Below are 27436 nucleotides of genomic sequence, written 5' to 3'. Positions count from 1 at the left end.
GGGTGCTGGGAGCGGGGTTTTGGGGGGTGGGGGGCAGCTCAGGCTCCTTGCTGTAAACCTGCCGCCTGCAGTGCCGAACGCTCGCATCCTCCTCCTCCCATCCGCGGCTGCAGCTCTGCTGCTCCATCCCATTATTGTTAGGGGAGGATGCGAGCAAAAAACAAAACCCAACCAAAAAGCCAACACACACCCAAGCAAACCACCCAGGCGCTCCCCCCTCCCCCCCCCTCGGCTCTCACACCCCCCCCCTTTCGCTGATCGGTGGCACTCCCAGGACCGGCTGCGCTTCCTTGGCCCTGGGGAGGGGAGGCAGAGACGGAGAGAGGCGGGGGAGGAGGAGGAGGGGGCCGGGGCCAGGCAGTCACACACAGGGAAAATCGCTTTTGTCTCCGGCACGGCGAGCGGCGCAGGGGCTCGGTGCTGCGGCTGCCGGAGCCCCCCGCTCCGCTCAGCGCCCGCTCCGCTCCCGCAGCACCGCGGTGGCACCGCGCCGTGGAGCGGGCAGCTCGCCGCCTCTTCTCTTCCTATTATTATTGTCTTTTTCTTTTTTTTTCCTCCTCTCGCTGTCTCTCTCCCCACCTCCTTTTCCGTCCGTGTGATTTCTGCCTTTTCGGCGTACAGAGGATCCCCCCCTCCTGCACGCACGCTGCCCCCCGCCCGAGGTTTCTCTGGGTCCAGCCGGAATCCGCGAAGCTCCAGGGGATTTTCCCACCCAAGCTGGGGTCTATGAGTGGGAAGGTGATCAAGCCCAAAGAAGAGAAAGATGCTTCCAAGGGTAAGGCAGGCGCAGCAGCTCCGCTCCCCAGCATGTTCCCCGGCCCGACCGCGGACAGCCCGACCTTACCGCTGGGTGGGGGGCATCGCTTCGGCTGCAAGTCCGTACTTTGGGGGATCCCCCCACCCCCCCGGCTCGTGGCATGGATGAGGGAGCTGTGCCCGGTTTGCGGGGCGCTGAGTGGGGGGGCGGCCCGGCTCAATGCGGCACCAAAGTGCGTGTCCCCCCCCATCCCCCCCCAATCCCTCCTCGCAAACCGAGCTGGGAGATCGCTATGGAGACGGGGGGCAAAGGCTGCATGCGGACCCCCCTCCTTTTAGCGGGGTGCCCCGTTCCAAGGTGGTGGTGGTGGGGGGACACGCACAGGTGGCTCTGCCCCGCAGCCCCCGCGGCGCCGCAGCGCTCAGGGCCGTGGGATTGCGCTTTGGGGCAGTGCGTGTGTGCGGGGTTGGCATCCCAGGAGTAGTTTATTCCCCCGTGCGTTGGGAGGATGCGTGGCAATGTGGCTGCTGCTGCTGCTGGGACAGCCGGCCGAAGGGCACGCTCTTGGCGTGAGGGAAAACAGCAGTTCCTCACTTCTTTGCTTTATGAAAGGGAACACACTGCCGTCATTTACTTTCTTGCAGTGTGGGCAGCCAAACCCAAACGATCCATCCTTTTAGTTCTTCCTAGTTAATTTTATCTTTAAAAAACACGACAAACTTCTGAGTTTCTTGATCCTGGAAGTTGGTGCTGAACACCTTTTGTACGCTTCTTTTTTAACCCCATCTTTCTCCTTCAGCAACGTGTTGTTGAGACCCTTGGCATCTTCACCAGATTTTTCCTTATTCAATTGCATTGAAATAGCAAAGCCCACCATGCAGATGCGTTGCGAAAATCTCCCATTTTCCAAATCTGTTTGTCTTTTAAGTTACTTTCTTTGATGTTGAGTAGCTGACGTCTTTGGGTTTGAAATTGCTCGTGTGCAGCCCTTTGACACTTGTGTTTCCAAACATGGGGGCAGTTGTATGTGCTGCTGTTGAGGCAATAAGGAGTGAGACGTGCAGGTGGTGATGGGAGGTGTGTATCCAGGACATGGATGTTCTCCTTTGAAAGCAGCAAGAACTTTATCACCACAGAGTAGAGACTTGCTTGAGATAGCACAGGAGGAATCCCATCTTGCATGATATGCAAGGTGATTTTAATACCTGCTGTGAGCATGAGTTTTCAGAGCTGGGTTTGCACAATAGGCATTGAGCTTTGTTAGTGAGAGCAGTGTGGGCCTTCTTCCCTCGAGGAGCTTGGGCTGGGGCTGTGCATCTGTACATCTTCACAACTCAGAGGGCCACACTCTGCCCTGAAACAAGGAGCTGCTTTCTGCTGGCTGTTGTATGGCATTTTCTACCACCTGCTTTTGGGTGGGTCTGTGTCAAGGAGCCTGATCGATGCAGAGCCCTGAGAGGCTGTGCATTTTGGTAGAAAACGTCACTATGGTGCATGTAGTGACTCCTCACCCTGGATATTTTCAGTGGGATTATATCACACAGAGCCTGTGGTGGCTTTAGCGGGTTGTGCAGTGTAACAGAAGATCCAAAACCTGCTTTTTAAAGGGATAGCTCTGGTGGTGCTTTTCTCTTAGACCTAACTTCATTCTGAGTCCTGCCTGGAAAATCCCATGAGGGCTGATCTGCTCCAAACTTGGCAGCTGTGAAAGCTCCACACAGCCTTTGGGTTGATGTTCTGCAGCCAGTGATGCCCGCCTTCCCATGTAAGTTCCTTCTGAGCTGTAGAGCTGTTGTGTGAAGCTGCCCTGGGGGCCAGGGGTCTATCCCCAGATCTCCTCCCAGAAGCCTTTGTTTTGCAGTTGGAGAACAGTACATCCAGCGTACCCAAATGTTTGGGTATGTGTCAGCGTGTTATGTTTTGAATGCAGTTTTGTTAACCTCTTGCTTATATGAGAAGCACAGGGCAGCAGTAGAATGTAGGGCACTGGCAAGTGAGCTGAGATGCTGCAGTCCTCTTTGGACTTCAGATCCGGGCCGTAAAGAGCTTGTGCTGCCCAGCATTGCAGCCAAACTCTTTTCAGTGGCTGTTTTGCAATTTGTGTGGCTCCTCCAAGAAAAGCCAAGGGATGGCAGAGAGGATCTGAAACGAAATCTGAGGAATGGATTCATCTGCATTTGGCTTCCTTTTCGCCAGTTGGATTATGTGCTATCGTCTCCCCTCAGCAGGGCAGACACGGGCAGGTCCCTTCCAGACACTTTGCTGTCACTGCGAGGAAGTTGGGTGGCTCTGCCCAGAAGTCTGATAACCTCAGCTAGAAGCAGTGACAAAATACAGACTGTATTTCCTTCTCCAAAAAGGAGAATGGGAGGAGTATTTTCCAGGCTGATAGCTCTAATGTGAGAAAAGCCTATTGAAATAGTGACAGTAAGGGTGAAGACTTTGGAAATACAGGTACTGTTCTAATTTAGGGAGAAAACAAAGCGCTTAAAGAAATCACCTGGCAGGAAAAATAGAAGTCAGAATCTTGACATATCTATTACTGTTCTTCCTGGCTTTATGGGAACGTAGTATAATGCAGCTTATGATTGAAAGGTCTGGAGAAAAGCTGACAAAAATAAAGAAGCTGATCTCAACAGTTATATTTCTACGGTACTGAATCATGGGAAAGCAACTTACTTGAGGGGCTGAAGAAGAGCAGCACGGAGGCAATGTGTAAGCTGACCACATCTTGGTCTGAGGCCACGGGATCAAAATTAGCAGCAAGTGCAGAGCGGCACAGGAAGGGGGGGAAGGGAGCACAGTGTTGGTGTGCTGACAGCTCTGGTGGGAGGCTTGATCAGAAGTTTGGGTGTCAGTGCTTTGGCATCCCAGACCACAACCACCAACACCAAAACGACTGACAGCCCTTCACCAGACACAGTCTGATGTATGAACCGGAGTCTCTCTGTGTTTGCCCTCTGCATCAGAACTTGTGTCGGTGTTGTAAGCGTTGAATGATGCTGAGGAATGAGTAGTTAAACTCAGTGCTGTTTTTTCTTTGCTTCCCATGATGAAGAAATCTCTGTGTCTCCTGTCTGAAGTCTGAGATTGCAGATCCCCTTTGAATAGATGCCTGCATCGCCCACTGGGAAGTGACAGCCAAAATCTGCAGTGAGACCCACCCCATCATGGATATTAACACTGTGGGTTACAATAGATACTCAGCTCTTGGCTGAGGTCCTGATCCATTCAAAATTCCCAGTGACACCAGTGGGAGTTCTCAGTGTCTGCCTGTGGCATTGCCTCTGATTAGTGGGTGGTTGTTAATGTGCCCATGCTTGGAATATTTACAGTAGCTACCTCCTGTTATGACTCATTATCTTTAACTGGTTTTGGTTCCCCAAACTACAGTAACTCACTGTTAAAGGTATCATCCTTCCCTCTAATTCCCCAGACGGTGTTCCCTGACATCTGTTGGTAAAACACCAGCAATTAGAAAATGGACACTGCTTTTGAGATGAGGAAGCCAGTGTGTTCCTGCCAATGCTTTCTAACTGATTTCAGTATTAGATGAAGAAATCCACAGTAAGGCAACCCTTTCAGGCACAAGATCCAAGCCTTGGGGTTTGTGATGTTGTCAGTTCTCATACAGCTGCCGCTCCATGGCAAACTGCTCGTCTGCTCCTAGAGGTAGTAATAGATAGCCATCTCTTTTTTTTTTTGGTTTCTAGGGGATGATTTAATAACAGTTGCTTCTTGGTGGATATAAAATCCCATCTTCAAAGGAAGAACTCCCAGGCAGATGAAGGCTGGGTGATGCAGAGCTCTACGGGGCGTCACGGGGGGTTACATGGGGTGGATAGCAGCATCCACAGCAGATGCGTACAGATCTGTATGGCTCAGATTTCTGGCTTCCCTGGTCTGTGGCCACCCACAGGATGCTGGAGACTTGTCATTAAATGTATTTGTGCCATTTTAACTGTGATTTCCTGCAAGGCAATGGTCCTACCCCTACGCTTTGGGAATTCAGTGCTGTAGTGCAGCCTTGGGTCAAATTAGTGTTAATTTTCTTCTTCTGTTCCTCATTGTGTGTTATTGCTGTAGTGTACTGAGGGAAGGAGATGGCTCCAGAGCTGTCTGTATGAGCTGCTTCCTCAGGAGCAGAGATGTGGCAAATCCTGTTCCTCAGTCTCTTCCTGCAGGCAGCGAACAGAGGCTGTCATAAAATCCTCTGTGCAAGCAAAACATATGTAAGTCTGGGAGGAAGACTTTCTCATCCTAAAGAACCCACGGCCAAGTATTTTCAGACCAGGATCTCTATGTGGGTTAATATATATTGGAGAGGAATTGCTCCTTTGATTGCCCTGAGATTAGAGGTGCATGTGATGTGTACAGTTTGGCTGCGGATATGTTTAGGGATTCAGCAATTCCACATCTGTTTGGTGGGACTGAAGCTTTCCCTTTTAGCCGAGCCTGGCTTTAAGAGCCTCCCCAAGTGTTCTTCTTGCATCAGTTAAATCTGGTGTCCTAAAAAGATGCCCTGCTGCTCCCAAACACTCACCTTGGTCAAGCTGTCATGAAATTAGGTATATTAAGAAGACCAAAGTGAAATAACAAAAGGAGTGTGTTGGTTACTCTTTTTCCCCGTTTTCTTTATTTCTGGTGGTGACACATGTGAAGGGCTTTGATTTCTTGCTCAATATTTGCATTGTTTTGCTGAGAGGAATGAAGCCGAAAACAATTTGAATTGCACCCTCAGGCAGGTAACAATTCAGTCCGTCTCACAAGGAGTGTAAAGCGAGACTGCTCTTCACTTAATTAGTTTTGTGAGAGCGGTGTGCAAGGTCAGTGCTAAAGGAGGGAAGGGCTGGCACGGGCTGAACGCTGCTTGCGTTGTCTGAATAATTAGAGCATCCTTCTGAGGTGGGAGGGAGCAGAGGGACTGAACTGAAGTGGGAAGAGGAGATGCTCCTGAAATAGCACCGGTCTGCGATGCATCATGCATGCGCTGCTCAAGATCAGCTAAATTCAAACCAGCGGTGGTTCATTACCTTTGATGCCGCCGTTGTGACTGCAGCTAAAATGAAGGTGTATTTATAGAGATTGCTCCATGGCCCAAGTAATCTCTGGGTGATTTTCAGCTGAGGCTCGGCGTAACTTTGTCAATTGCTTTAAGAATGAGCTGTTTAACCTGTACTTGGTGTTTCTGATAACGTGTTCTTTAAACTGTTGACTGCTTTAGGACAAATTTGGTTTGCTTTAGCGAGATCAGATCAAACTCACGCATCATGTAATGCTCATCTGATGTGAGTAGTCTGTGAGTGTTTGCTGGCTTTTGTAAAGCGACTACTTCATCTGCATGGTCTGTAGTCACCAACACAGGGAATTCAGTGGCACTGTTGAACTGTCTCCACGTTTAATCTTAAACAACCGAGGCTGGCAGAGGAGATGCTGACTTATATCAGCAGTAGAGAAAGTATCTGTGGGATTGTCTCTCTAACCTTCCAGCTCCTCAGAACACTGTGCCAGAGGGGTGATCCAGGCTGGGTGGGCTCCCACCTACGTGTGTTGGATGGGGAGAAAAGGATGTGGAAAAGCTTGTGGGATGAGGTGGTAAGACAAGGGAGACAGCTTACCAGGGCCTGTCACAAGCAAAGGACTTGGAAAGTTAATGCAACTTGTTGCCAATTAAAGTGGAGTTGGTGAGAAACAGTGAGGAAAGTATTTCAGACTTCTACAAAGTGAAGGGAAAAAGTGAAGGATGTCTTCTGCGTGAAAGAAGAAAGGTATAATGGAAAGAAAATGAGAGGGTCAGAAAGGAAATGAGAGGGATAGCAGAGAGCAGCTGTGAGTGCTCTCCATCCTGCTCTGTTCTCAATCACGCAGTACTGTGAAATCACGGGCATATTCTGTTCAGGTAGCTCAGGCTGGACTTCCCCATGTTGTCAGTGTGCTGTCAGTTCACTTACACAGGAAATGTTTGTTCTTTGGGTTCTGTTCCAGCTAGAAATTTCCATACACCTGTCTTTTCTGCTTGGTAGACGTATGCATTTCTTATGTTGCTCTAGCACTTGCAGTCTGCCCCAGCTGTGCTCCAGCCCTGCCTTGAGAATGTTACATTTTGTAATTGTAATTACACACGGTGCTCCAAACTGCGGTCACTTATGCTTTGTTCCTCTGTGCGCTGCAGGAGGATGAGAAGCTCTGATAGAGCCAATTGCTGTTGCAAGCCAACGCCGCGTTTATGGGGTGAAGGGCTGGAATACCTGTGCTGTGAAAGTCTCTTTCCCAGTGAAATAAAGCTGCGGTGGTGTTTGTGGGTTGTATTGGTGGCAATTACAGCTGTCGGTGTGTCTTACGGGAATCATAACTTGTAATAGTGTGAGAACATGGCACAGAGCAGGTGCTCCCCCCGCTGCAGATGTTGAAGCAGCGCTTCTGGTCTTAAGCAGGAGAAAGGTCTCTGCCACCCTCCTGATGCACACAGTCAGTGCAGGTTTCATTGCCACGCGCTCTACTTACGTTTGCTTCTCATCTTGCGTACCGGTGACTGAATGTTCAGAGCCTGCCAAAAATAGCTAGCTGTTTTCAGGTGATCGGCCAAGGAGAACTAGAGGGACTTCGCTTTGCTGCTGCTCTTCTCCATTTTTTTTCCTATGACCTCTGTTTGCTTCCCAAAGAAAAAAACCAAAAAACAAAAGGACTTTTGGAAGTCAGTGAGAGGGGATTAAAAAGTGAACAGAGTCCAAGGGAATTAAGTAGCAAATCTCTTGTTCACCTAACAGGAAGGCTACAGCAGCAAGAAGACTAAAGCCAGTCTCAGAAGCTCAGATTTCATGGATGGGGTATAACCCATCCCTGGGATCCCTCCTGTCCTGGGGGCAATAAGGCATAAATCTGCTTTTGGCATTTTAATGGTTGAGTGTGTTTGTTATTTGGCCTGTTGTACTTTCAGGCTTGTAGTAGTTGGTCACTGGGAAACTGCATCCTTCTCTTCCCTTGGCTGGAGGGGGTTTCTTGCGAAATAACAGTGAATAGACCAGCTTTCCAGCTTTGTTTTGTAAGTGTATCTTAGGGATGAATTTCTCTCAAATGGTTTCTGTTGCACTGGGAGTAACAGGCTGGCTGAAATAAAAGGCTTTTCACACAGGGTATCCCAGTAGTAGGTGGTGGAGAGGAGTAAAGCTCTGTGGGTGCTCATGCAGGAACTCGTAGACAAGCAGAAAGGAAAGAACAGTGTAGAAGATGGGAGGAACATAAAAATGTACTTTCTTCTTGTAGTGCAATGAGGGGATATTCCTGTTTAGGACACTTAAATTACATGGCAGCAGTGAGTGCAAAGGAAAGCAGAATTATGCCAAGATGTGAAAAATTGTCCAGGTCTGTTTAACAAGAATATTCAGAAGTGCTGAACTGATTTCTTTCTGGCCAATGTTAGGGATAGATTTTAGAATATAACACTTGGTTCAGTTTCTTTTGTCAGTCAGTGGGTGCGGAGGACAGCAAGAAGATGAGAAGCCCAGCAGGGAGGTTTTGTATAGGTGCCTTTTGGACTGGAGGAGCATTGTTTTTATTTCAGTGCACACTGTAAGGTGAAAGATGAACTTAGAATTGCTTTGGGTTTTGCAGGAAGGATAGGACACAGGGATGAGAATGCAAAGGGGAGAAGGTGTGATGGAGTGGCAGGAGAAAGCAAATCCTGCGAAACATTGAATGTCAGAAAATTAGCTTATAAAAGGCTCTGGGGAGCACGAGGAAGTTGAAAAATGTAATGGAAGAGGGGATATTATGGGTATAATTTATCACTGTTTCCAGGACTGTAATAATAGCCCAGCTATGTATTTTTTTTTCACTGTAGGGTATGGATTTGTGAAGACTGCAAAAGAGGTGATGCTTTGGGAAGGGTTTCGGTGAAACTGGGGTTGGGAGATGAGGTCGGCAGTGATGCAGAGATGGAGACTGGGAGGCACGAGGAGGAAAAGTGCCTTATGAATCTATTGCAGTTCCAGGGCTTTTCATAATAGGGCAAAAAGTCCTCACTATTGCTGTTAGCAAAAGCATTTGCCCTGCTGAAGCAGCTGTGCATATTGAGCAGATAAATACCTTTGTATGTAGGGTTAATGCACTGAGTTGCTTGCCTCACTTTTTATCAGAGGGGTGTTTTGCAGATTGTCAGAAGAGCATCTAGACTGGAAAGTGGCAAGGAAAGCCTTGGGCTCCTGGTCTGTGCTGACAGAACCAGCTTTACAGGTCTAAAACATTCAAAAAATCAAAGCAATAGTCATTTTAAAAACCAAGAGAGATCCGGCTGTGTTATGTGGATTGATCCGCTCAGACAAAGCTTGTGGATACAAAAAAACCCAGTGTCTTCTAGTGTGATTTTTTTTCACCTCTTCAGTGCACTAAGGGGGAATTACCCTTCTGGTGCCTAAAATCTGTGCCTCGTGTTTATCAGTTCAAATGTCCTACCACGAAGCTTCTTGTTTAAGTGAAGTCTTCAAATCACACTCCTTCTGTGATTGAGAGGTTGGCTCTCTATTTACCATTTAAAATAAGTCAACAGATCTCAGCTGGACCTGCACCATGTTGAGACAAGTGCTGACCCTAATGCCCAGGCCCAAGGAAGCTGGCATGTTTCATTAGTCCCAGCCAGACCTGAGGCTCACAGAAGTGAAATCTGGAAGTGCACCTTGCATTTTGCAATGGGGAGCTCTGTCACAGAGGATGAGTGCATTCATTGGTGTGTTGTAGGCAGTGTGTAGCCTGGTGCATGTTTTTCTATTGAATTTGCAGAGTTCTAGCAGACTTGATTATCAGATGTGATTGCTTGGGATTTGGCTGCCAAATCTTGACTTCACTGATAAAAGCAATTTGAAAGAGAACTTTGGCATTTGAGTTTTGTAATGACATAAACAGGGTTCTCTTCTGTGGTATTATTGAAGGAAAAGAATCCTGGATTGTGCTGTCTCTGGAACTCTGAGCAACAACACCAGGCTGTGCTTTTATACCAGGCACACAGTTTTGACAGCCTAAAACACCTGGGGAAAAAAACCAAACCCATTGTCGCCCTGTCATGTGAGGTGCTGAGCAGCTCTGCTTTTCATTTACCTGAAACCACTTAGCGCTCAGGTTTGGGCCCTGTATCAGTAAGCATCGTATTTCCTGTCATGTCACAGTCTCACTATCACCAATTCTTACATTAAACGTATTTCAGAAAGAGACTGTATGAGAGAGATGGAAGAAGTGACAAAAGGCTTAGCACGCTTCCATCCCACTCATTGAAACCTGTGTGAGTGAGCTGCCCGTCAAGGTGGGGACTCCATCACTGGGAGGAGATTACAGTGAATTACTTCTCCTTTGTAAAATGATTACCCTTGGAACAAAGTATTTACCCTGTTCTTTTATGCTTCTTCTTTTAAAGCCTCTTTGCTAGGATCTATGCATAGGGTACGCATATGAGCCCTGCAGGTGGGAGGCGGAGAGCTGATCTCTGTTTATTTAGGTGACACCTTATGAAGAACAGCACTTGATCCAGCAGTGTCCTGTCAGGTTAGATTGAAGTGCAGTTTGTGCTGCTCAGTCTTGGTCTTGCTGAGTAATATCCTCAGTAGGTGCGTGACATGCTCAGCATTTCATGGTGCTGACCGCTGTGGTGCTGAATGAAGGATGAGTATTTCAAACGAGGAGTCCCTTTTTTTTTTCCCCTTCAGAAAGTGTAGTGCCATTGTGTTGAATTGATGTTGTGCTTTAAAATAAGCCTGGAGAGAGCTAGAACAAGCTATGTTTTGTTAAGAAGCTTGATGTTGCGGTGTGGAATTTGTGTGTAAGACAGATTGCTGTGATAGTTCCCATGATCTTAATACAGAGTGAAGTATGTAAGACAAATACATCTTGCTCCTGAGACTTGATGTCAGCAGAAAATGGTGAATAAAAGGTAGCAGAAACCTGTGTTTAGTTTGTATCTTCAAAGGTGGTCTGGAAGATGTGTAGACAGAGCATGGTATGAAATCTTGCAAGGTGTGATCCTGTGTGGCCTTGGGCAGAATTGCTGCTTCTTTGCATCTCTCTTAGTTCCACTGTGTAATGGTAGTTTGTGCTTCAGAATTTGCCTTTGGGATTTATGGCACCAAAAGCCAATCGGTCTCCTTCGTTCTCTTCCGTGTTTACTTTTACCTTAATTATGTTTTACCTTCATTGCAAGCATAAGGTTTGACTCCAAAGGTCTTGAAAGATGGTTAGCAGCTTGATATCTGTGGTGGGAATGGAGTCTTTAACAGACAGTGGTGTCAAATTTTGACCATCTCATACCTCCATGAGTTATGGATCTGTTGGTCCCACGTGCATTCTCTAATTGGTGTTCAGATTTGCAATAATGCTACGGGTGTCTTTCTACTTTACCATGTAGAGAGAATGGCTTGTGCTTTATAAATTGAAGCTAATGCTTCTTTGATTAGTGTAAGTTTATTACCAGATAAACAGTATCTTTGTATGAAACGTGACTGTGCTTGTAGGCTTCATACCCTGGCTGCCCTGATATGACACATCAGTGGGTTGGCTGCTGATTAGGCCCAGCTAATGCAGCATCTCAGAGCACCAGGCAGTTGAAAGCTTACAATTAAAGTGTGGGATGAAACCAGATCTGCCTTTGTTTTGAACTTTTAAGTCTCACAGCATCGAAGCAGGCTGCCCTATTCTGCCCAGCATTATTTTCCAAGATGTAATTATTCCTTGCTCACTGACTTGAGTAAATCAATTAAAACTCCGTGCGTGTAACAAGGCTTTGACGTAAATTAATTGATCAGGACGTGCAGGCTTATGAGAAAGGTGTGGGACAGGTTTTAAAGCAGAAGATTGAAACGTTACAAAGCGCTTTTTTGAGGTGGGGTGGTGGTAGCCAAGTTCCCACCTTCTGTACTTGATGGGCTGTTTGCTGGGTGCAGTGGTGCTCAGTGCCCCTTTGCTTTACTCGGATTAGTCTCTTTACAGCCTGTCCTGCAGGAATTGGGCCTTGCTTTGATTCTCCTTCCATCGTCTTGAAGTTTCAGGGTATGTGTGAAGGGTATCTCAAACCACAAAGACTTGTGGTTGCCCACCTCTTTGAGTAGGCTGATATGGTTTGCTAATTCTTTCCTACACCTTGGATACCTCTAGAAATAAATCATTCCCCCCCCCAATCCCCAGTTTTGTGCTTCTGTGGGATGTTATCCACAAGTTGAGATGGGATTACAAACTCGTAAATCCACTGGGTGCTCTTGGAAGGGCCTCATAAATCATAAGGACCTTCTTCTGATCAGCCAGAAAGCACTGGAGAGGAAAGCAAAATGGGGACGGGCACAGTGCCAGGAGGAGAGGCAGGAAAATTGGCCTGTGGTGAGGACCAGCCTTCCAGTTCATCACTCCATCGTATTTTTAGCATTATAATCACTTCCCAACCTTGCTCTTCCTTCCCAGGAAAATAACGTTTTTGCTCAAGTTGCATGCAAACTATTGGGGATTGATGAGTTGAGCTGCCTGTGATCCTGAATTCAGAACGATTGCTGGCTGCAAGCATTTTCCTGCCAGGCCTGGAGAAAGAGCTGATAAAAAGCAGCACTGCCAAATCTTATTTTTAGCTTCTGTCCTGTCGGGATTTATTTATTTATTTATTTATTTATTTATTTATTTATTTATTTATCTATCTATTTATTTATTTTCCCTGCTCTTGGTGTGTCTGTTTGGGGTTTTTTAGATGTGGAGTGTTCTTGTCAGGGTGTTCAGAACAGCATGCTGCTATTCTGGCTGTTACCTGGTGGTCCAAACCGGCTGGCGTGGTACCCCACAGCTGATGTATCTGTGCTGTTGATGGGTGTGCCACGCTGCTCTTGTTGCAAGGCAACTTGTATAATAAATGCACCGCCTTGGGCAGAATTAATTTCTTGGTACTGATGCAGTTATCACATTTCTCTTTCACCTCCTTGCAGATATTGCTGTTGTCGCATTCGCTTCATTTTTATTGTCCTGGATGAAGGTGCTTGATGCAATTTGGTGGCATACAGATGTGCAGGATGGCCTTGGTAGGCACATCCCATGGCTCAGCATGGCACCAACCAACCCACTGGGATGTTTCCACTTGGTTTGGTGCTGTTGTTCATAGTGTGCCTTCTCTGTTTGAGGATGCACTTTCCAAGCAAAAGCTCTCTGTAGCACTCTACGCAAGGCACTATTTATTTATTGAATGTGTCCAGGCAACTTTATTTTTCTTTGCTTCTTTTCACATTTTTCCACTTGCTTCCTGGCTTTATTCTTGCTCTGGGCAAGACTTGCCTTCAGACAGACATGTGAAATTGATGAAAATCCTATGTCCAGGGTGCGGACCAAGCTCTCTTGTCTTTGCTTCTGCTGCTATTAGAGCCTTCCTCCATCTCTTCTAGCCCCTTCCCTCTTAGTACTGACAGCTGAATTGGAAACCAACTGCAGTTTTGCTCTCGCAGTATTTTGCCTGAGGTACTAACAATAGGCTAAAACTGACTCGAATCGTGATTTTAATTGGTTTGATTTTTGCCATTGGCTTTTAAAAAAAAAAAAAAAAGAGCTATTTCAGTCCTTCCTCATCCTTGGTCAATTTTATTAATCCATCTGTGGTTTTTAAAACCTCCAAGACTTTCAGCACAGAAAGGGAAATCTTTGAATGAGGCTTACTCTGAAATGCTGATGCCCTGGTGGTACCTCATGGTATTTGGTGGTCTTTTAGGGTATTTGGTTTCCAATGAGCAACAACCTTCCATGTAGAAAACTGCCAGTTTGGAGGGATGTGACACCTATTGATCACTGTAAGGAATTTTTCATATGAGGCAGGAGGCATTTAAATGCCATTTTTTTTAAGCTTCTGGTTCTTCTGCTTTTGATGTGTCTCTTTGGTCTGCTTGTGTTTGCTTCTATGGTGGATTGTTGGCGCCTGTAACCACAAAGCTGAGTGACGACACGTGTCCGTGCTGTTTTGCTTGGGGATGAGAGTACTCAGTTTAATTTTTAATGCTCCGATTCTTTGGCAACCACCAGAGGTGTTGAAACTACTCACTCATGCAAAAAAATATAAATGATGTATGTGTGCAGGTTGGGTGCCTGAAGGCATTTATACAGGTGTAACTTAAGGCACATGGTTTCCAGATACTGGGCTCCTTATATACACATCTATACAGGGAAAGGACAGACAGCCCTTTCTGCGGGTCCCTGCTGGCGTTCTTCATCCCATTGCCACCTCCTGCCATCCCAGCTGTACATCACTGTTCTCTTGGTTGGACTGGCATAACCAATTAGAGATAATCTCAATAGTAGGATAGGAGATCATGAAGAACAAATATGCAGACAGCTCTGTCTCACTGCCCTTAGTGTCCACTTGTGTGCATGCTTTGGTGCATGCTTGATGGCTTGAATGCTTACAGGCTTGTCTAGTTTGAAGTGCAGCAGTGTAAGCCTGTATGAGATGTTAAAATGACAGATACAATTTGGGTTGACTTGAAGTTTTATGCCTTTTGTTTCCATGAGGCATATCTGTTTGGCTGATGTAGTTGCTGTCTGCATTTCTGAACAGTTTCTCACTGAGACCTTTAGTTGTGTGTTCTTTGTATGAAAGCTGAGTTCGTTTCTAGGGGAGTTAATCAGTCAGTGACTTACAGAGCTCAGGTTTTGCTGTCTGATGGCAGTTGTGTGGTAGAACTTGGATTTTCAGTATTTTCTGCCTTGTTTGATGGAGATACTTACTGGAAGACATTTCCTTGCAAGTAGATAAATGAAGTTCTCTGCATCTCTTTGGCATGGAAAGCTCTCATTCTTAATATTCTTAATCCAAATCGAAATGCTGCTTCTAGGAAGAGCTGCGGAGACAGCCAGCAGCACACAGGTGGCACAGTGAGATGACTTATTTCTCTCTTATCTAAAGTAGTAGTAATAATAATTAAAACCCCTATGAAACACTATATAACCTAGAAGAAATAACATGTAAAAGAATGCTTATCCCAAACCCTTTGCCTCTATGTGTTACGTGATGGAGTTTATTCCTGCAGTTGTGAGGCTGCTGATTGTTGTCTTCTAAACCATTAAGTCCTTTCTCGATGTAATACACATAATGTGCGAAAGCTTTCCTTAATTGAATGGTAGATATTAAATATTTCATATTTTGGGGATTTCTTGTTTGCTTCATGCGTGTGGGCTCTACCAAAGTGCTTTCACTCTTGAAAGTGGATCCCCAAAAGACCAGATTTTCCAGGCTGCTTAGTTAAGTAAATTCTTCTCATTATTAATAATGCTTTCACAACCTGGTGCCTCTCATTTCAGTGGAAAAAAAAAAAAGATTAAATGGCCATGTGTGTCCTTGGACTCAGTGGTGGTTATGCAAGGAAATCTATCCAGTTGCCGCTCTTAACTGTTCAGTTTTGTGTGTGTTCATGTAGCAGCGTTGCTATCAAATAGTGGGATAGCAATGGAAGTTCTTAACCAGATGAGGGCTGGCTGAGCACCAGGCAGGGAGGCAGTCTCAGAAGCAAGAAGTCGGAGGAGTTTTAATGCCTTTGGATGGGCAGCACAGGCTCAGCATTATACGGTTATTGCTCTTGCCATTGACTTTTTTTTGTCACCCAAAAACACTTTGAGGCATCTTTCAAAATAACATCTCACTGTCCCTGAACGTGCCTGGAAGAAGTCAGTTGTTCCACATTCCTAACAAGAGCTGAAAATGGTTTTTCTGTTGTTGTAGTGGCAGACTGCACAGAAACACCTCTGTGATGGAGCTGCTTAGTGACCACTCCGTGTGTGTATGTGTGTGTGGTTATTGGATGTCTCTTGTGTGTATGTGTGCTGTGCTTCTGACTGTTACGTGGCAGCAAGGAAAGCAAACAGAGGGAAAGAGCACAACGCAGGATGAGCAACTCCTCAGCAAACGCCTGTGCGTTGTTAAATGACAGCAGTGAAACAGAAAATAGAGAAAGACCAAGAGCCAGGAGATAATACTCACCCTTGGATTCTTTTCCTAAGTAACTTTCTTCTTGCAATAAAATGGCCACTTCCACATTTGTTGCTTTATAGCACACTGAAGGATGATCATGCTGGGAAAGGTCCGCACGTGCACAGCCCACGGGATGCCCTCTGAAATACCCCTTAGAGAGGGGAGGGGGAGCAGCTGCAATGCACAGTGTGATGCCATGTTCACGGCTCCAGCTGTGGCTGGGCTGGCACATCTGCATGGCAGGAGCCCTGAGGGCTGTGTCAGTCTCTGCTGCTGCATCCCATGGTGTAGCAGCTCTTCATCCAGCTCAAACACAGAGCTCCTATTCCAACAGGAGCTGGCACTTGCCTGCAGCATTCTGCAGCATTGTGTGGTGCAGTGCCACCCCTAAAGGTGCCAGGAAAGCAAAGCAGCACAGGTACTGTTTATCTTATTAGAACGGTATAGGCTTTTCAGTAGTATGTTGATCCTTGCTGCTCTATGGGGTCTCTCCGTGTCTGTGGTGCTCTGTGATGGGTGCACCGATGGTTTCCTGTCCTGGATGTAACGTGCTGTTCCTGATCCTTTAAACACTCAAGAAAATAAAAAGAGGCTTTGGGGAAGTAGCTCCCATGCTCTGAGACAGGCATCTGGCACCTGGTAAGGAAGGGAAGCGATGCCTTGGAGGAATGTCTCCTGCCGTTCAGTGCTTCACAGGTCCCATATCAGAAGTGCTTTAAAATTAATCCAGAGCTAACTCTGCAGGCAGGCAGCTGTGCTGTGTATTGGCTTCCAGGTGGATTTGCACACTCCAGCTGATCCTAGGACATTCCTCTGGAATTTCTGAAGGATTTTCATGCTGTCTGGCTTCAGACCTCCTGATGAGAGGCTGTGAGTGTCCCTGGCTGTCAGAAGAGCTCAAATTACCCAGGTCCTGCATGTAGCCCTTTGGACCTTACGGAGGTCCTCAGCTCCTTAAACACATCTGGAGGTGTTCGTGCCCTTGGTGTCTGGGTACTTTTGGGACCTGCTCCTGACCCTTTCCCTCAGCTCCTACCCCCTCACTTCCCTTTCTACTCCACAGCTGCCAACATCAAATCTCTACCTGCAGTACCCTCCTTGCCTCCACAGGTGCAAACTGTTCTTTCCTTTAAGTTGCCTGATTGAATAACGTAATTAGGTTAATTAAGAGCAATTGTCTCAACCTGCTTTTAGCTTGGAGTTTGTTCTGTGAGATCTGGTGAGAGGATTTTTGTGTCAAAGGCTTGGCCAATGTTTCCCAGTAAATCAGCCAAATGACACAGCCCTTTTCTTTCAGTCCTTAAACCAGCATGGCTGTAGCACATCTCCAGGCAGGCATTAATTTATTTGTGTGCAGAACAGGCCCATGAGTGACGCAATCCAGCGATTTTCATTTAATTTCTTACAATTACGTTGGCTAATTGGAACTTTTAAGAAAGCTTTTAGTTGTTACAGATAGGCAGGTGTCTCACTGTTTGTCTGTAGACTTGCATTGTAACGACTTCAATCATCAGCCCATGATAGCTATGTGTTAATTACTCCTTTTGTGAGTTGAGGCTGGCAAATGAGTCTTCATCAGGCAACTGATGAGTACATCTGTGACTTTGTAATTTAAAAGTAAGGTTAATAAGGCCAGGTCCTGGTGGGAATCAACTGGTGGTCTCTACTGTGAAGGTAATGAGCCTGGCTTTCCAGTTCACATGCCTCTATTTTTAAAGACTGGCTAAGTTAGTAAGCAGAAGCAGATGTGAAGGATATCATCCACTGGGTAGATGTGGCTTGCATCTCTGTAGAATAACCAGATCATGCTTCTTCAGAGATACAGGTACGTACCTTCTGGAATGAAATGTTAATAATTAAATATCTGTTCCACATGGTGCTGGTGTTGCAGGGTACCTCCTGCAATCATCATGCTGGTGTTTCATCAGACACATCTTGTTTTTGCTGCTACTCTGTTACAACTTATGGTTTATTCCAGTGGGTTTGTTTGGTACCTGAGCCATGTGAGCAGCTGTGAGTGGCTGGGAGGCACCTGTCCAACCCATGGAAATCAGCAATCATTCATATTCTTGTTCCCTTTTCCTTCTTAGAGCTATTAAAATAGTATCTGTTTCATAGTGGATCGTGTGTGACTGTGTTATATAGTGAAAAACGAACCAAAATAATGTAAACCTTGGTGTGATCAGTGAAATGCAGCTGAGTAGAACAGAACAGACCCCTTTCAACCCCCAAAATTGCCTTATCTAGCTTACCCTCCATGGAAACTGGGCTACACCTTGGCACTGACACCTGCATTCAGAATCTTTCTTGCACAGGAGTTTACCTGCCCTTATTAAGAAGACTGTGCTTTACAGTAAGATTTGTGTTTTAAACCTTTATCTAAGAACAACCCCTGCATTTTCTTAGGCACTGCTGGTGATCCTAAAGGCAGGATGGGGATGGTGCTCAGAGATGCTTCCCTGCAGCACAGGGATTGAAAGACTGGCTGAAGCTGAGCCTGAGATGGATGCTTCTACCTCCCTTTGCCATCTGTGGAGCTTGCTTTAAAATCCAAGAGGTGAAACTGGAGTCAAATGTATATTTTTAGTGCAGAAAATCGTATTTTCCTGAAACTTGTAGCTTTCCTGTTAATGTAAATTGTAGACGCTCGCTAACAGCTATAAATACTAAATACTACTCTTGCAGTTACAAGGCAGTATTAGTATATAATTTTAATCAGATTTGTTATAGAATGTTGATAAAAATGAGCAGGATTTTAAAATTAAGTGGCATCTCTTTACTGTACATTATGCTGCGTGCAGGATGTGTTCTAGACTAGATTACGTGTGGATGGTTTTGTGCTCTAAGCGAGATGTAATCAGGCAGAAGAAGTCTTAAATATAATAAAGCAAAATTGATTCGTTACATTACATTCATGTTCAGAATCAGGTGTAGACTCTCAAAATACATTCCAGGCAGAAGATGACTTGCAGAGTGATGGATGATGGGGGAAACAACTGGGATATTAGTTCTATGTCTAGGAAGGTATGCTCTTAACAATGCATTTAAGGAGTATGCTTGTATATATACAAAAGAATATCTGTAAACCTATTGGCTCTAGTAGTATAACTTGATTTGCCCTGTCACTGCTTATCATTCCAGTTGTTTGCCTCTGTTAATGGTCTGTGAGCCTTTTTTGGTAGGGTCCCTATTACCAAGAGATGGGGTGATGAGCTGTACTGAGTGACCATGCGACTTTGCTATAACATCTTCATATGAAAGTCACCAAATGTATAAGACTGACGTGTCAGATCAAACAGCATGAATGAACACTTCTTTGCGTGGAGAAGTATGCAGGGTTAATAGTTTAGGCAGTTTTTATGTATGCCCATGGGTTATTAGATTCTGGTGCTTAGCAGAATTACAAAGCTTAGCAAGCAGTTCCTCTGAAGATAGAGGACTTAAGGATGAGGTGATGAAACAGCCCTCAGAAGGGAAAATACTTTTGATACTATCAGTGTGTTGTTGCAAAGCACTCCAGTAGCGCAGGATGCAGTGCAGACCCCTCTTTGCAATGATACTGTCTTTAAAATTGGAGGATGAGGAGGTTTATAATTTTCTAGAAGCCTGTTTGTTGCAATGAATGAACAAGCAGAGGGAAACTGGCTGGCAGATGTTCACCAGTGATGTCCTGAGCAGCTGCTTTTGTTAGGAGGAAGCTGCCTTTCATCATACCTAGCCCAAAATGCAGCAGTCTGGTGTTAACAAGAAGCATATAAGGGTGCAAAAGTGTCTGAAGTTATTTACATAAATAATATGAGATGGAAAAAAAGCCCCACAAACTGCAAATGCACCCCAGTAGCAGTTTGCCTTCATAGTTGAACTTATGGCTACATTGGTAGCTCGTGCTGTTGAACATTGATTGTAGCATCAATTCTTACCAGATGCAAGGTGAAGTGTAAGTCCTTAGGCTTTTAGTTGTGTGGTGGCAGTGAGTTAGTTTCAATCCTTGCATCATATTCTGCAACTTTTCCAGGAAGTGTCACTTTGTAAAGGAAAAGGACTGATACCTTCAGGTGGGGTTTTGTCCACCTCATGCATTCAGAGCCTAGTGATGTGATCATGTCCCTGAATCAGCACACCTTGGCAAATGGACAGGATACAGGGGGGAACTGGGAAAATACTGCAGGGTAGAGCATTGTGTAGACTCCGTAGGGTAGAAGTGCTGGGAGGGGAAGGTTGTTAGGTGCTAAGAATGTGGTCATCACTTCTGCTGTATGCAGAATTTGGTGGCTGTGCATTGTTTAACTAGATAAAACGCTCTAATCCTACTTAAGTCTGTTACAGAGCTCTTATGCTGACTTTGAGGTTGAGGCTTGTTTCGTTGCTTGGAACATTTGCATGCAGAGAAGGAATGGGGAATTATAGGAGAGTATGTTTTGAACTGGAAAGTGAGTGTGCAGGCACTTCTGTATGAGGGGAGAAATGTACTCTTTGCTACTGAGGGACAGGAACTCATCCTTTGTGCCTTTATACTTCAGCTGTAGCTCAGCTGAGGAAAAGCTGAATGTGGGCATCTTCCAGGTACATCAGGATATGGATACCAAGGATGGCCCAGAATGGTCTGACCCAGCATGGCCATTGTACTGAAGGAAAGCATCTTAGAGAAGAAATCCCTTGCATGTATAAACACCCTTCTACAAGTCCTAGCATATGTGGTGGGCAGTGACACAGTCATTTTAGCTTCTGCACTAAAAGGTGTTTCTAACAGCCATTTTTGCTTTAAAAAGAGGTAGGTGGGGGGGAACCAACCACAAAAAGAATCATCTAAGAAGCCAACTTGTTCTTTAACTGGAGAGAAGCTGCATATATCATTGTTTGATGGAACGTGAACCATCTCTGTACAAGGATGAAGGGGGGAATTCCAGTGAAGACCTCAAGGACAAAATGCTTCACTGTGCCCATACCCCAGTCTTCCTTTTCCTGTTATACAGCTTTCAGCATGTATAACCTACACATATAACGAGTGAGTTACTCACTTCCATGTCTGTTGAGAATCAAAGCAATGTGCACCTTCCTTTTGTTATGGCTATGCACCTAGCATGTCTCTCAAATAGCTGAACAAATAAATAGGTTCCCATTGGGTGTTCCATGCTTGGAGAGATTTAGGGTATAAAGTGTATTGGTGTCTTGAATGAGTGAATTTTGTTTGTTGGTGGTAACTCCATTGTGCAGTGTTTGGTAGTCTGATGGGAAGGAATGGCACCGAGCAAGAAGCAGCCATGTTAATTGGCTGATTTGCTTTGCTTGATTTCTGTTATAGCGAGAATGTCTAAAGTGATGACTCAGTGAGCCATGCAAAGATGTAATCTGGAAACACCACAGAGGATAACAGTCCCTTCTAATATAGTTTGATCTGAATATTGCGTGTAGATTGCGTGTCATCATTGATTTTCTCTGTAGGAAGAGGTACTCGTGTCCAAAATATGGCAATTGAAAAGGAGGGTGGGAAAAAAACAACAACAAAGCAAGCCATATAGCCTATGGCTGCTGGTGGGCTGATGGGTTAAACAAGTGGTGTGATTTGCTCTTCAGAAGGGCTGTGGCAATTATGGGACAGATGCAGCTGAACAAGGACGGACCTTTTTATGGGGGAGGCAGTGCCTTAACACAAAGTGCAGCATTACCATGATGGTAGGAAACTGGTGTTATTTTGCTGGGTAGATCCTACCTCAAAAAGTACCTAAGGGATGGCAGTGCAGCTTTTGAACTTCAGAATACTTTCCTATTATGAGACTTCCACATATCTGACAGGTTTGAAAAGCTGTTGGGATGACACAGCCTGCAGCACGAGCTGCTGGGAAGAGACTCTGTAGGAGAAACTGTTTCCACACGTATTGTGGGAAGCTTTCATGCAGCGGTGGGGTCACTTACAAGTGCGAAGAGAACATTTGTGCGCTGCTGGTGCAGTCTCCAAAGACAGGAGTGATTCAGAAGCGAATGAGAACTGGTGAATCAGGCGTTTTGCATGCGACACTGGTGTGGGTGTTGTAAGAACGTGGAATTTGATGAATAGGAATTGTAAATTATTCAAAAGAACAGCGTTTTAATGGGGCAAGTGGTATTCTTCACAAACGAGCTTCAAGGTGGAAAGGAGTTGCTCTAGATGAATATTTAGGCAGTCCAGGTTCTGCTTCATGTCAGCAGAGGCAGCAGGACCAGCATCTGCAGTAGCCAGTGTGGTAGGAGCACCATCTGTCCTTCTAAACGCGCTTTCCAAAGGAGAAGGCCATAATGTGGTGGGATAGTTTATTAGCTCTACTGGCAGCAATATCTAAACAGCTACGCTCTTCCTCTTCTGTGCATTGCCAGCATTGTGCCTGTACTTGGCCTTCAACAGCGCCCAACCTTGGAAGAATGCTAAGAATCAGTGCCATTATATCCTTTGTATGGAAGTTAAGGGTGTCAGCTTTGAATGTTCCCTGTTTTGTTTCTTCTAAGCAAGGGAAATTTATGGGAGAGTTAGCATGAGCTTGGCAAGATCTGTAAAACACCCAAGACAAACCATGAAGCTGGAGTATTATTGACAGTAATGAAGTACAGTCACCACCACCTGGATCCTTTGTCTAAGATCTGTAATGACTGGTTTATTTTTCTTCTATTATTACCGTGCTGTACTTGAAAAATACCTTTTCAGAACTGTGGAAGTAGTTTTAATGGCTCTATTATTATAGTCCTGTTTTTCTTTTCTGTCTGAATAAAGTATTTTCTTAAAATACCCAAAAAGAATATGTGCTTGCTAAGATAAGTGAATTAGGAATCGAAAAAGTCAGATTTATTTTGCTTCTGCGTGTGTTCGAAATTAGACTCAATTTCATGATACTTCTTGCAGTGTGACAAGAAGTAATTGCTGCTAGTGAATGTTTTCAGTGTAAGAGTCACAATTGTTCTATATTTTTGCCAGTCTGTTGCTATTTTAAAAAAATAAAATAATGGGAACATCTAATGTTGGAGGCAAAAATGGAGGTGAAGGGTGATATTTTCTCCTGAGTGTTTTCTGACGTGCTTAATGAGGTGATACAGGATGCCTTTATTCTGGTGTTTTTTCTTTTCAGTACTATTTAGAAAATCTGTGTGTGTGTGATGTATAATATATGAAAGCCATAATGAGTGAAGATCACTAATCTCCAGTTCCTGCCCAAGGCATCATTCACCATGCTATCTAAGTATCTAACAAATCAATTTGCTTGGCGTTCACTCTGTTTGACTTCTCTGCTACATCAAAAACCCACCGAAGTTAATATAGTGGCTCCTATTGATTTTGATGGCATTCGGATCTCGTTCTGGCTTAGTGTTTTCTTACCTGTTCCTTTCCTCATCAAATTCCCTTGTCTGGAAGGGATCACATTGTATCTGATTCGTTGTCTGGAAGGGATTGGTATGGCTGGTGCTCAGTGGGAGATGAGCTGTGCTGCAATGTGTGCCTTGATTTGCTTCATTTCTTCATTCTCCCTCTCTCTCATAACCTGGGGAGACTGTGGCTGGTGAGGTGGTATCTAAGACTCACAGGTCATGCCTGTTGGCTTACAAATCGAGTTGAGCACTTTGGGGTGTGATCCTACTGAGAACAGTCACGCAGTGGGTGGTGGGCACTTCTTTCTTTGTTGAAAGATGTGTGTCTGCTTGGGACTGTGCTCATTCAGATGAGTGAGGTAGGAGGGTCGCAGCTTTGTTCTGTGGGAGGTGGGTGAGGTCCCTTGGAGGGACCCTCAGGGTTGGATGCTGTGTTCATGGAGGAAACTGTTATTGTCCTGATGTATACTGGCTGTCATGGCATCATAGAATGGCTTAGTTTGGAGGATACCTTAAAGGTCACTTGGTTCCAACTCCTGCCATGGGCAGGGTTGCCAGCCACTAGATCAGACTGGCCAGGATCCCATCCAACCTGGCATTGGACATCTCCAGAGACAGAGCATCCTTGGCTTCTCTGGGCTGTCTTATAATCAGATGGAGATGAGAGCGATTCATTGAGTTTTCTACCCTGCAGAGCGATGGTAAGGACAAGGAGAACTTGATCTGTGTGCTGGCTGCCTCTTAGAAACCAAAAAACTTAAATAAGAGTGCATGCTGCTTGTGGTGTTGGTTCTCCTTGTTGGTCTTTCACGGGCAGATGTATACCTAGCAGTTGCAGTGTCTGGGGAGATGATAAGCTGCTCGCTGGATTTCAAGCCTGAAAATGTTGGATCAAATGAACTGACAAACTGTTGCTTGTGAGGTCCGGTAGCTGGGAAGTTGATAGATGCAACTGTGTATTTTTGCTGCTGATTGCCTTACCTGTGAGTCTATGTTGACTACCATAAATCAAAATCTTTTGTTTGTTTGGAAAAACATGCTTGCATCTCACACCACGCTAGGCCTTCTTAAAATGCATTGTTAATGATTCATTTTAATACTAACAGGAACCTGCATTTGAATTGTTTTGTTGCTCGTCTGAGTTCTTGAGACTTCAAGGCATGTCCTGTTGTGTTGAACAGAATACATTGACAGAGGTTGGGATCTTCTCACACCATCACAACTGCTTTTGGGCAGGGAGCAGAATGGGTTTATTTTGCATGGTTCACCTTGATTATTGTGTTTGTATGAGTTCTGTTCTCTGTTACCTCAGGAATATGTATGCAAGGAGACCTTTAAGAAATGGCAGTGAGACTGCTTGGGGTTTAGATGGTCCTCAGAATGCATTGTATGAAGGACAATTACCCCCAGGTTAAGTATAATCTTTTTGAAGATAATGCTAATCTAGTTAGGAAGTATAGATGAGAAATTCATATTCTCAAATAAAGCATGTCCCAGTAAAAGTGAATAAATAACACAGCTTCTTCGGCGCCTTCAAAGTCATGTTTTGTAACAGGCCTTGCTCGTATTCACATTGACTGTAGTTTTCCACTGAACTGTGAAAAATCATGCAGGGAAAATTGGTAAAAAGAACTGTAAGAATGTCCTTTGCCATCTTTGCTGCATTTGAAGGTGTAAAAATTGTGTAGCAGAAGTATTTGGGGGGAGAATTTCTGTTGGTAGCCTTTTGGTGTAGAAGTTATAGCATTCCTAGAGTTGTATGACATTGACTCAGGGTAGGGTAACAGCTCATTGCTATTGCCTTCAGCTTTGTGGAAGAAAGGCTTTTTGGATGAGCAGAGCAGCTTTTTGTTGGAGATGGTGTTTTACAGTGCGGCACATGCTAAGAGTAAGTCTGAGATTTGCTTTATTCCACAGCAGTGGGTAGCATAACTGAATCCAGCCAATTAGTAATGATTTCTTGAAAGGCTTTTCATTTATAAAAGCCTAGATGGCTTTATTTTCAATGAGATATTGTCAAGTGAATGATTTTACTCGTGGCAAGTACGTATGTATTGGAAGCTAAATTCTGTTGCTCTTACTTCTTTTTGTGAGAATAGTTTCAGGGTAACTGATGAGACAGCTCAGAGCGAAGACCTAATCAACACGATTGTAATCCGCAAACGGAGTTGAATGCCGACAGTCGCATCTCCTCCAAGGGAATAGTGAGGGTGTGCTGCCAGATGTCACAGCAAAAGGGAAATACAAAAACATGTGTTGACAAACCACAAAGCTGGGATGTTAGCTGAGAACTGAAATATAAATAACTTTGCATGTGGTTTTTTTGTTTTTTCTTTTTGGTGTTTGTGTAGGGGTGGGGGGAAGCTTACCTTCCCTCTTCGGGCAGGCTGTTGACCATGGTGGCAAACGCTGGGTATTTGCCAGCTGCCAGGAAAGTGCCTTATGGCTGTGCATGCATCCCTTATTCTCTTTGCTCTTGCATGCTACCAGTGACCACAGCTTTTAGAGTCCTTAGCTGAGATCAAATCTGTACTAAACCAGGTATTAAATGAATGCAGCATTATAAGAGATAGTCCTTGCCTTAAAGGTAAGTACAAACAGATGAGAGGAAGAGTAGGGGAAGAAGACAGAAGGACAAGTGAGCTGTAGCTGATCACAGCACTTAGTGGGCTGCAGCAGATCTGTCAGTGGCTGCTAGATATTATATGTGAAGATACACAGCTGCCAAGGGAGATGATTAGCTGCTAATTGCTGGGCACTGGAAGAGCATGGGTTCATGCACCTTCAGTCCTCTATTGCTGCCCTGGCAGTTGCTGCTGCTGTGGGATGGAGCAGGGTGAACCACTGCTCTGCCACAGGTCGAAAGGTTGGATGTTCCATGTCCTCTGGCTCTCCCTCCAGTGTCTTCTCCACTGGACTGCACTGTCTCAGATGTGCTTGTTGGGATTTTGTTGTTAGTCTTTTGCTGTGTTTTGTTTGGAGATGGGATTTGAATGACGCTTTGGTATCAATATCCTTTTAAAATAGGCTGGTTAAGTGTTTGTAAAGCATGTGAAAACCTCTCATCTTGGAGGGGGGGGGGAAAGCAACTCAGGAGAAAATATTTCGACATAATTTTTTTGTTAACTATGATTAGTGTATTGCTTCGTTTTGTTCCACTGAGATATCATTAAACTCAGCAGGCTTCCAAAAGCTACTTATGTAACCAGCAATCACGTATATGTTTTTAATCTCCTTTCATTTTCATAAACCTTTAACAGGAGTAAAACATCTCTGTGGGGAGGTTTTTTTTTTTTTCAAAGACAACTTGTCATCCCACCTCCTCAGCAAATCAGCGGTGTTTAGAGTACCAGCATCTTCTTGTCTCTTGGAAAAGTCTGTTGAAACTCAAAATCGAACTGAGTGCCCTGAGACGGGATTACTTCTGTGTCTGCATTATATGGCACATGCCTTGGGGGCATCAAGGACAGGTTTGCTTTCTTTATTTTGTCAGAGACGTAAGCGGGGTAATGCTGAGGCAGGAAAAACTTAAATAAAAAAGAATGCTGCCATCATGACGTCTTTACAGAAAGTGGCAATGAAGTGTAGCCATGACGTAGGTGTGCCTTATGTTTTGCTAAGTGCAGAAGCAATAAAAGGCAATAAACCAGCAACCAACTTTGAATCGTGGTTAAAAACATTCCCGGTACACCTTAGGCACCACGCAGACGCACATTTAATATTAACCAACCCGTCCTGTTTTCTCAGCTTCATTATTAAGCACACTTCACAAGCGGATTAATTGTCCAGCTGCCCAGGTAAAAAGCCATATCAAACCGAAAGCGTTACATTTGTCTGTGGCTTTGAATATTTCATGAGAACTCAAGTCAATCCCATGCATGGAACGCACTGCCCGAGGACTTGTATCCAAATGATATTTTTCACCGAGTTTCATACTTCTGTGGCAGAGAATGCTATGAATACCTCATGATTAAGTCACTTTGTATCTTGCCGTACAAGACGGCGAGAGTATAAATTATTCAAGTTTAGTGGGTGTTAAGAGACTTCTGCATCGGCTGTGCTCTGAATATAGAAACTGGGAGGCTTATTCAGCAAAGAAGGATTTGAAACGGCTATTGGCAATTTTGAGAAATCTTGCTTTTTAAAAAGAAAGAGGTTGTGACGAGTCAAAAATATAACTGAGCGAGCACATGGCTTTTAACAAAGAAACTTCTTGCTTGCTGAAGCTCTTTGTTGCTAGTGTCGGAGTCTTAATGCTGAAGCAGGATTTGGGGTTTCCCTTCAAGTTCTTTGAATGTATTTGGATCAGAAATATTTATAGTTGTAGAGTTCCCAATTAATTAGATTCTGTCGCTTCTCGGTGATGTCCTTATCTTCCTATGTCA

At 44.8% G+C, this 27436-nt stretch overlaps 1 protein-coding gene across 2 annotated transcripts in view; it reads left to right on the top strand.

Moving 5' to 3' along the window:
• The first annotated feature begins 463 nt into the window (after positions 1–463).
• Positions 464–27436, top strand: part of FGF13 (fibroblast growth factor 13) — a 204994-nt gene continuing 178021 nt past the window's right edge. For both annotated transcript variants that reach the window (XM_015860419.2, XM_015860417.2), the window contains exon 1: positions 464–775. In XM_015860419.2, coding sequence (XP_015715905.1) covers positions 727–775 — 49 coding nt within the window. In that variant the 5' untranslated portion in view covers positions 464–726. The remainder of the gene's footprint in view (positions 776–27436) is intronic.

This window comes from Coturnix japonica, chromosome 4 (genome assembly GCF_001577835.2).
Source record: "Coturnix japonica isolate 7356 chromosome 4, Coturnix japonica 2.1, whole genome shotgun sequence".
Taxonomy (NCBI): Eukaryota; Metazoa; Chordata; class Aves; order Galliformes; family Phasianidae; genus Coturnix; species Coturnix japonica.
Note: the sequence above shows the minus strand (reverse complement) of the source record. Positions and strands in the feature narration are given on the sequence as shown.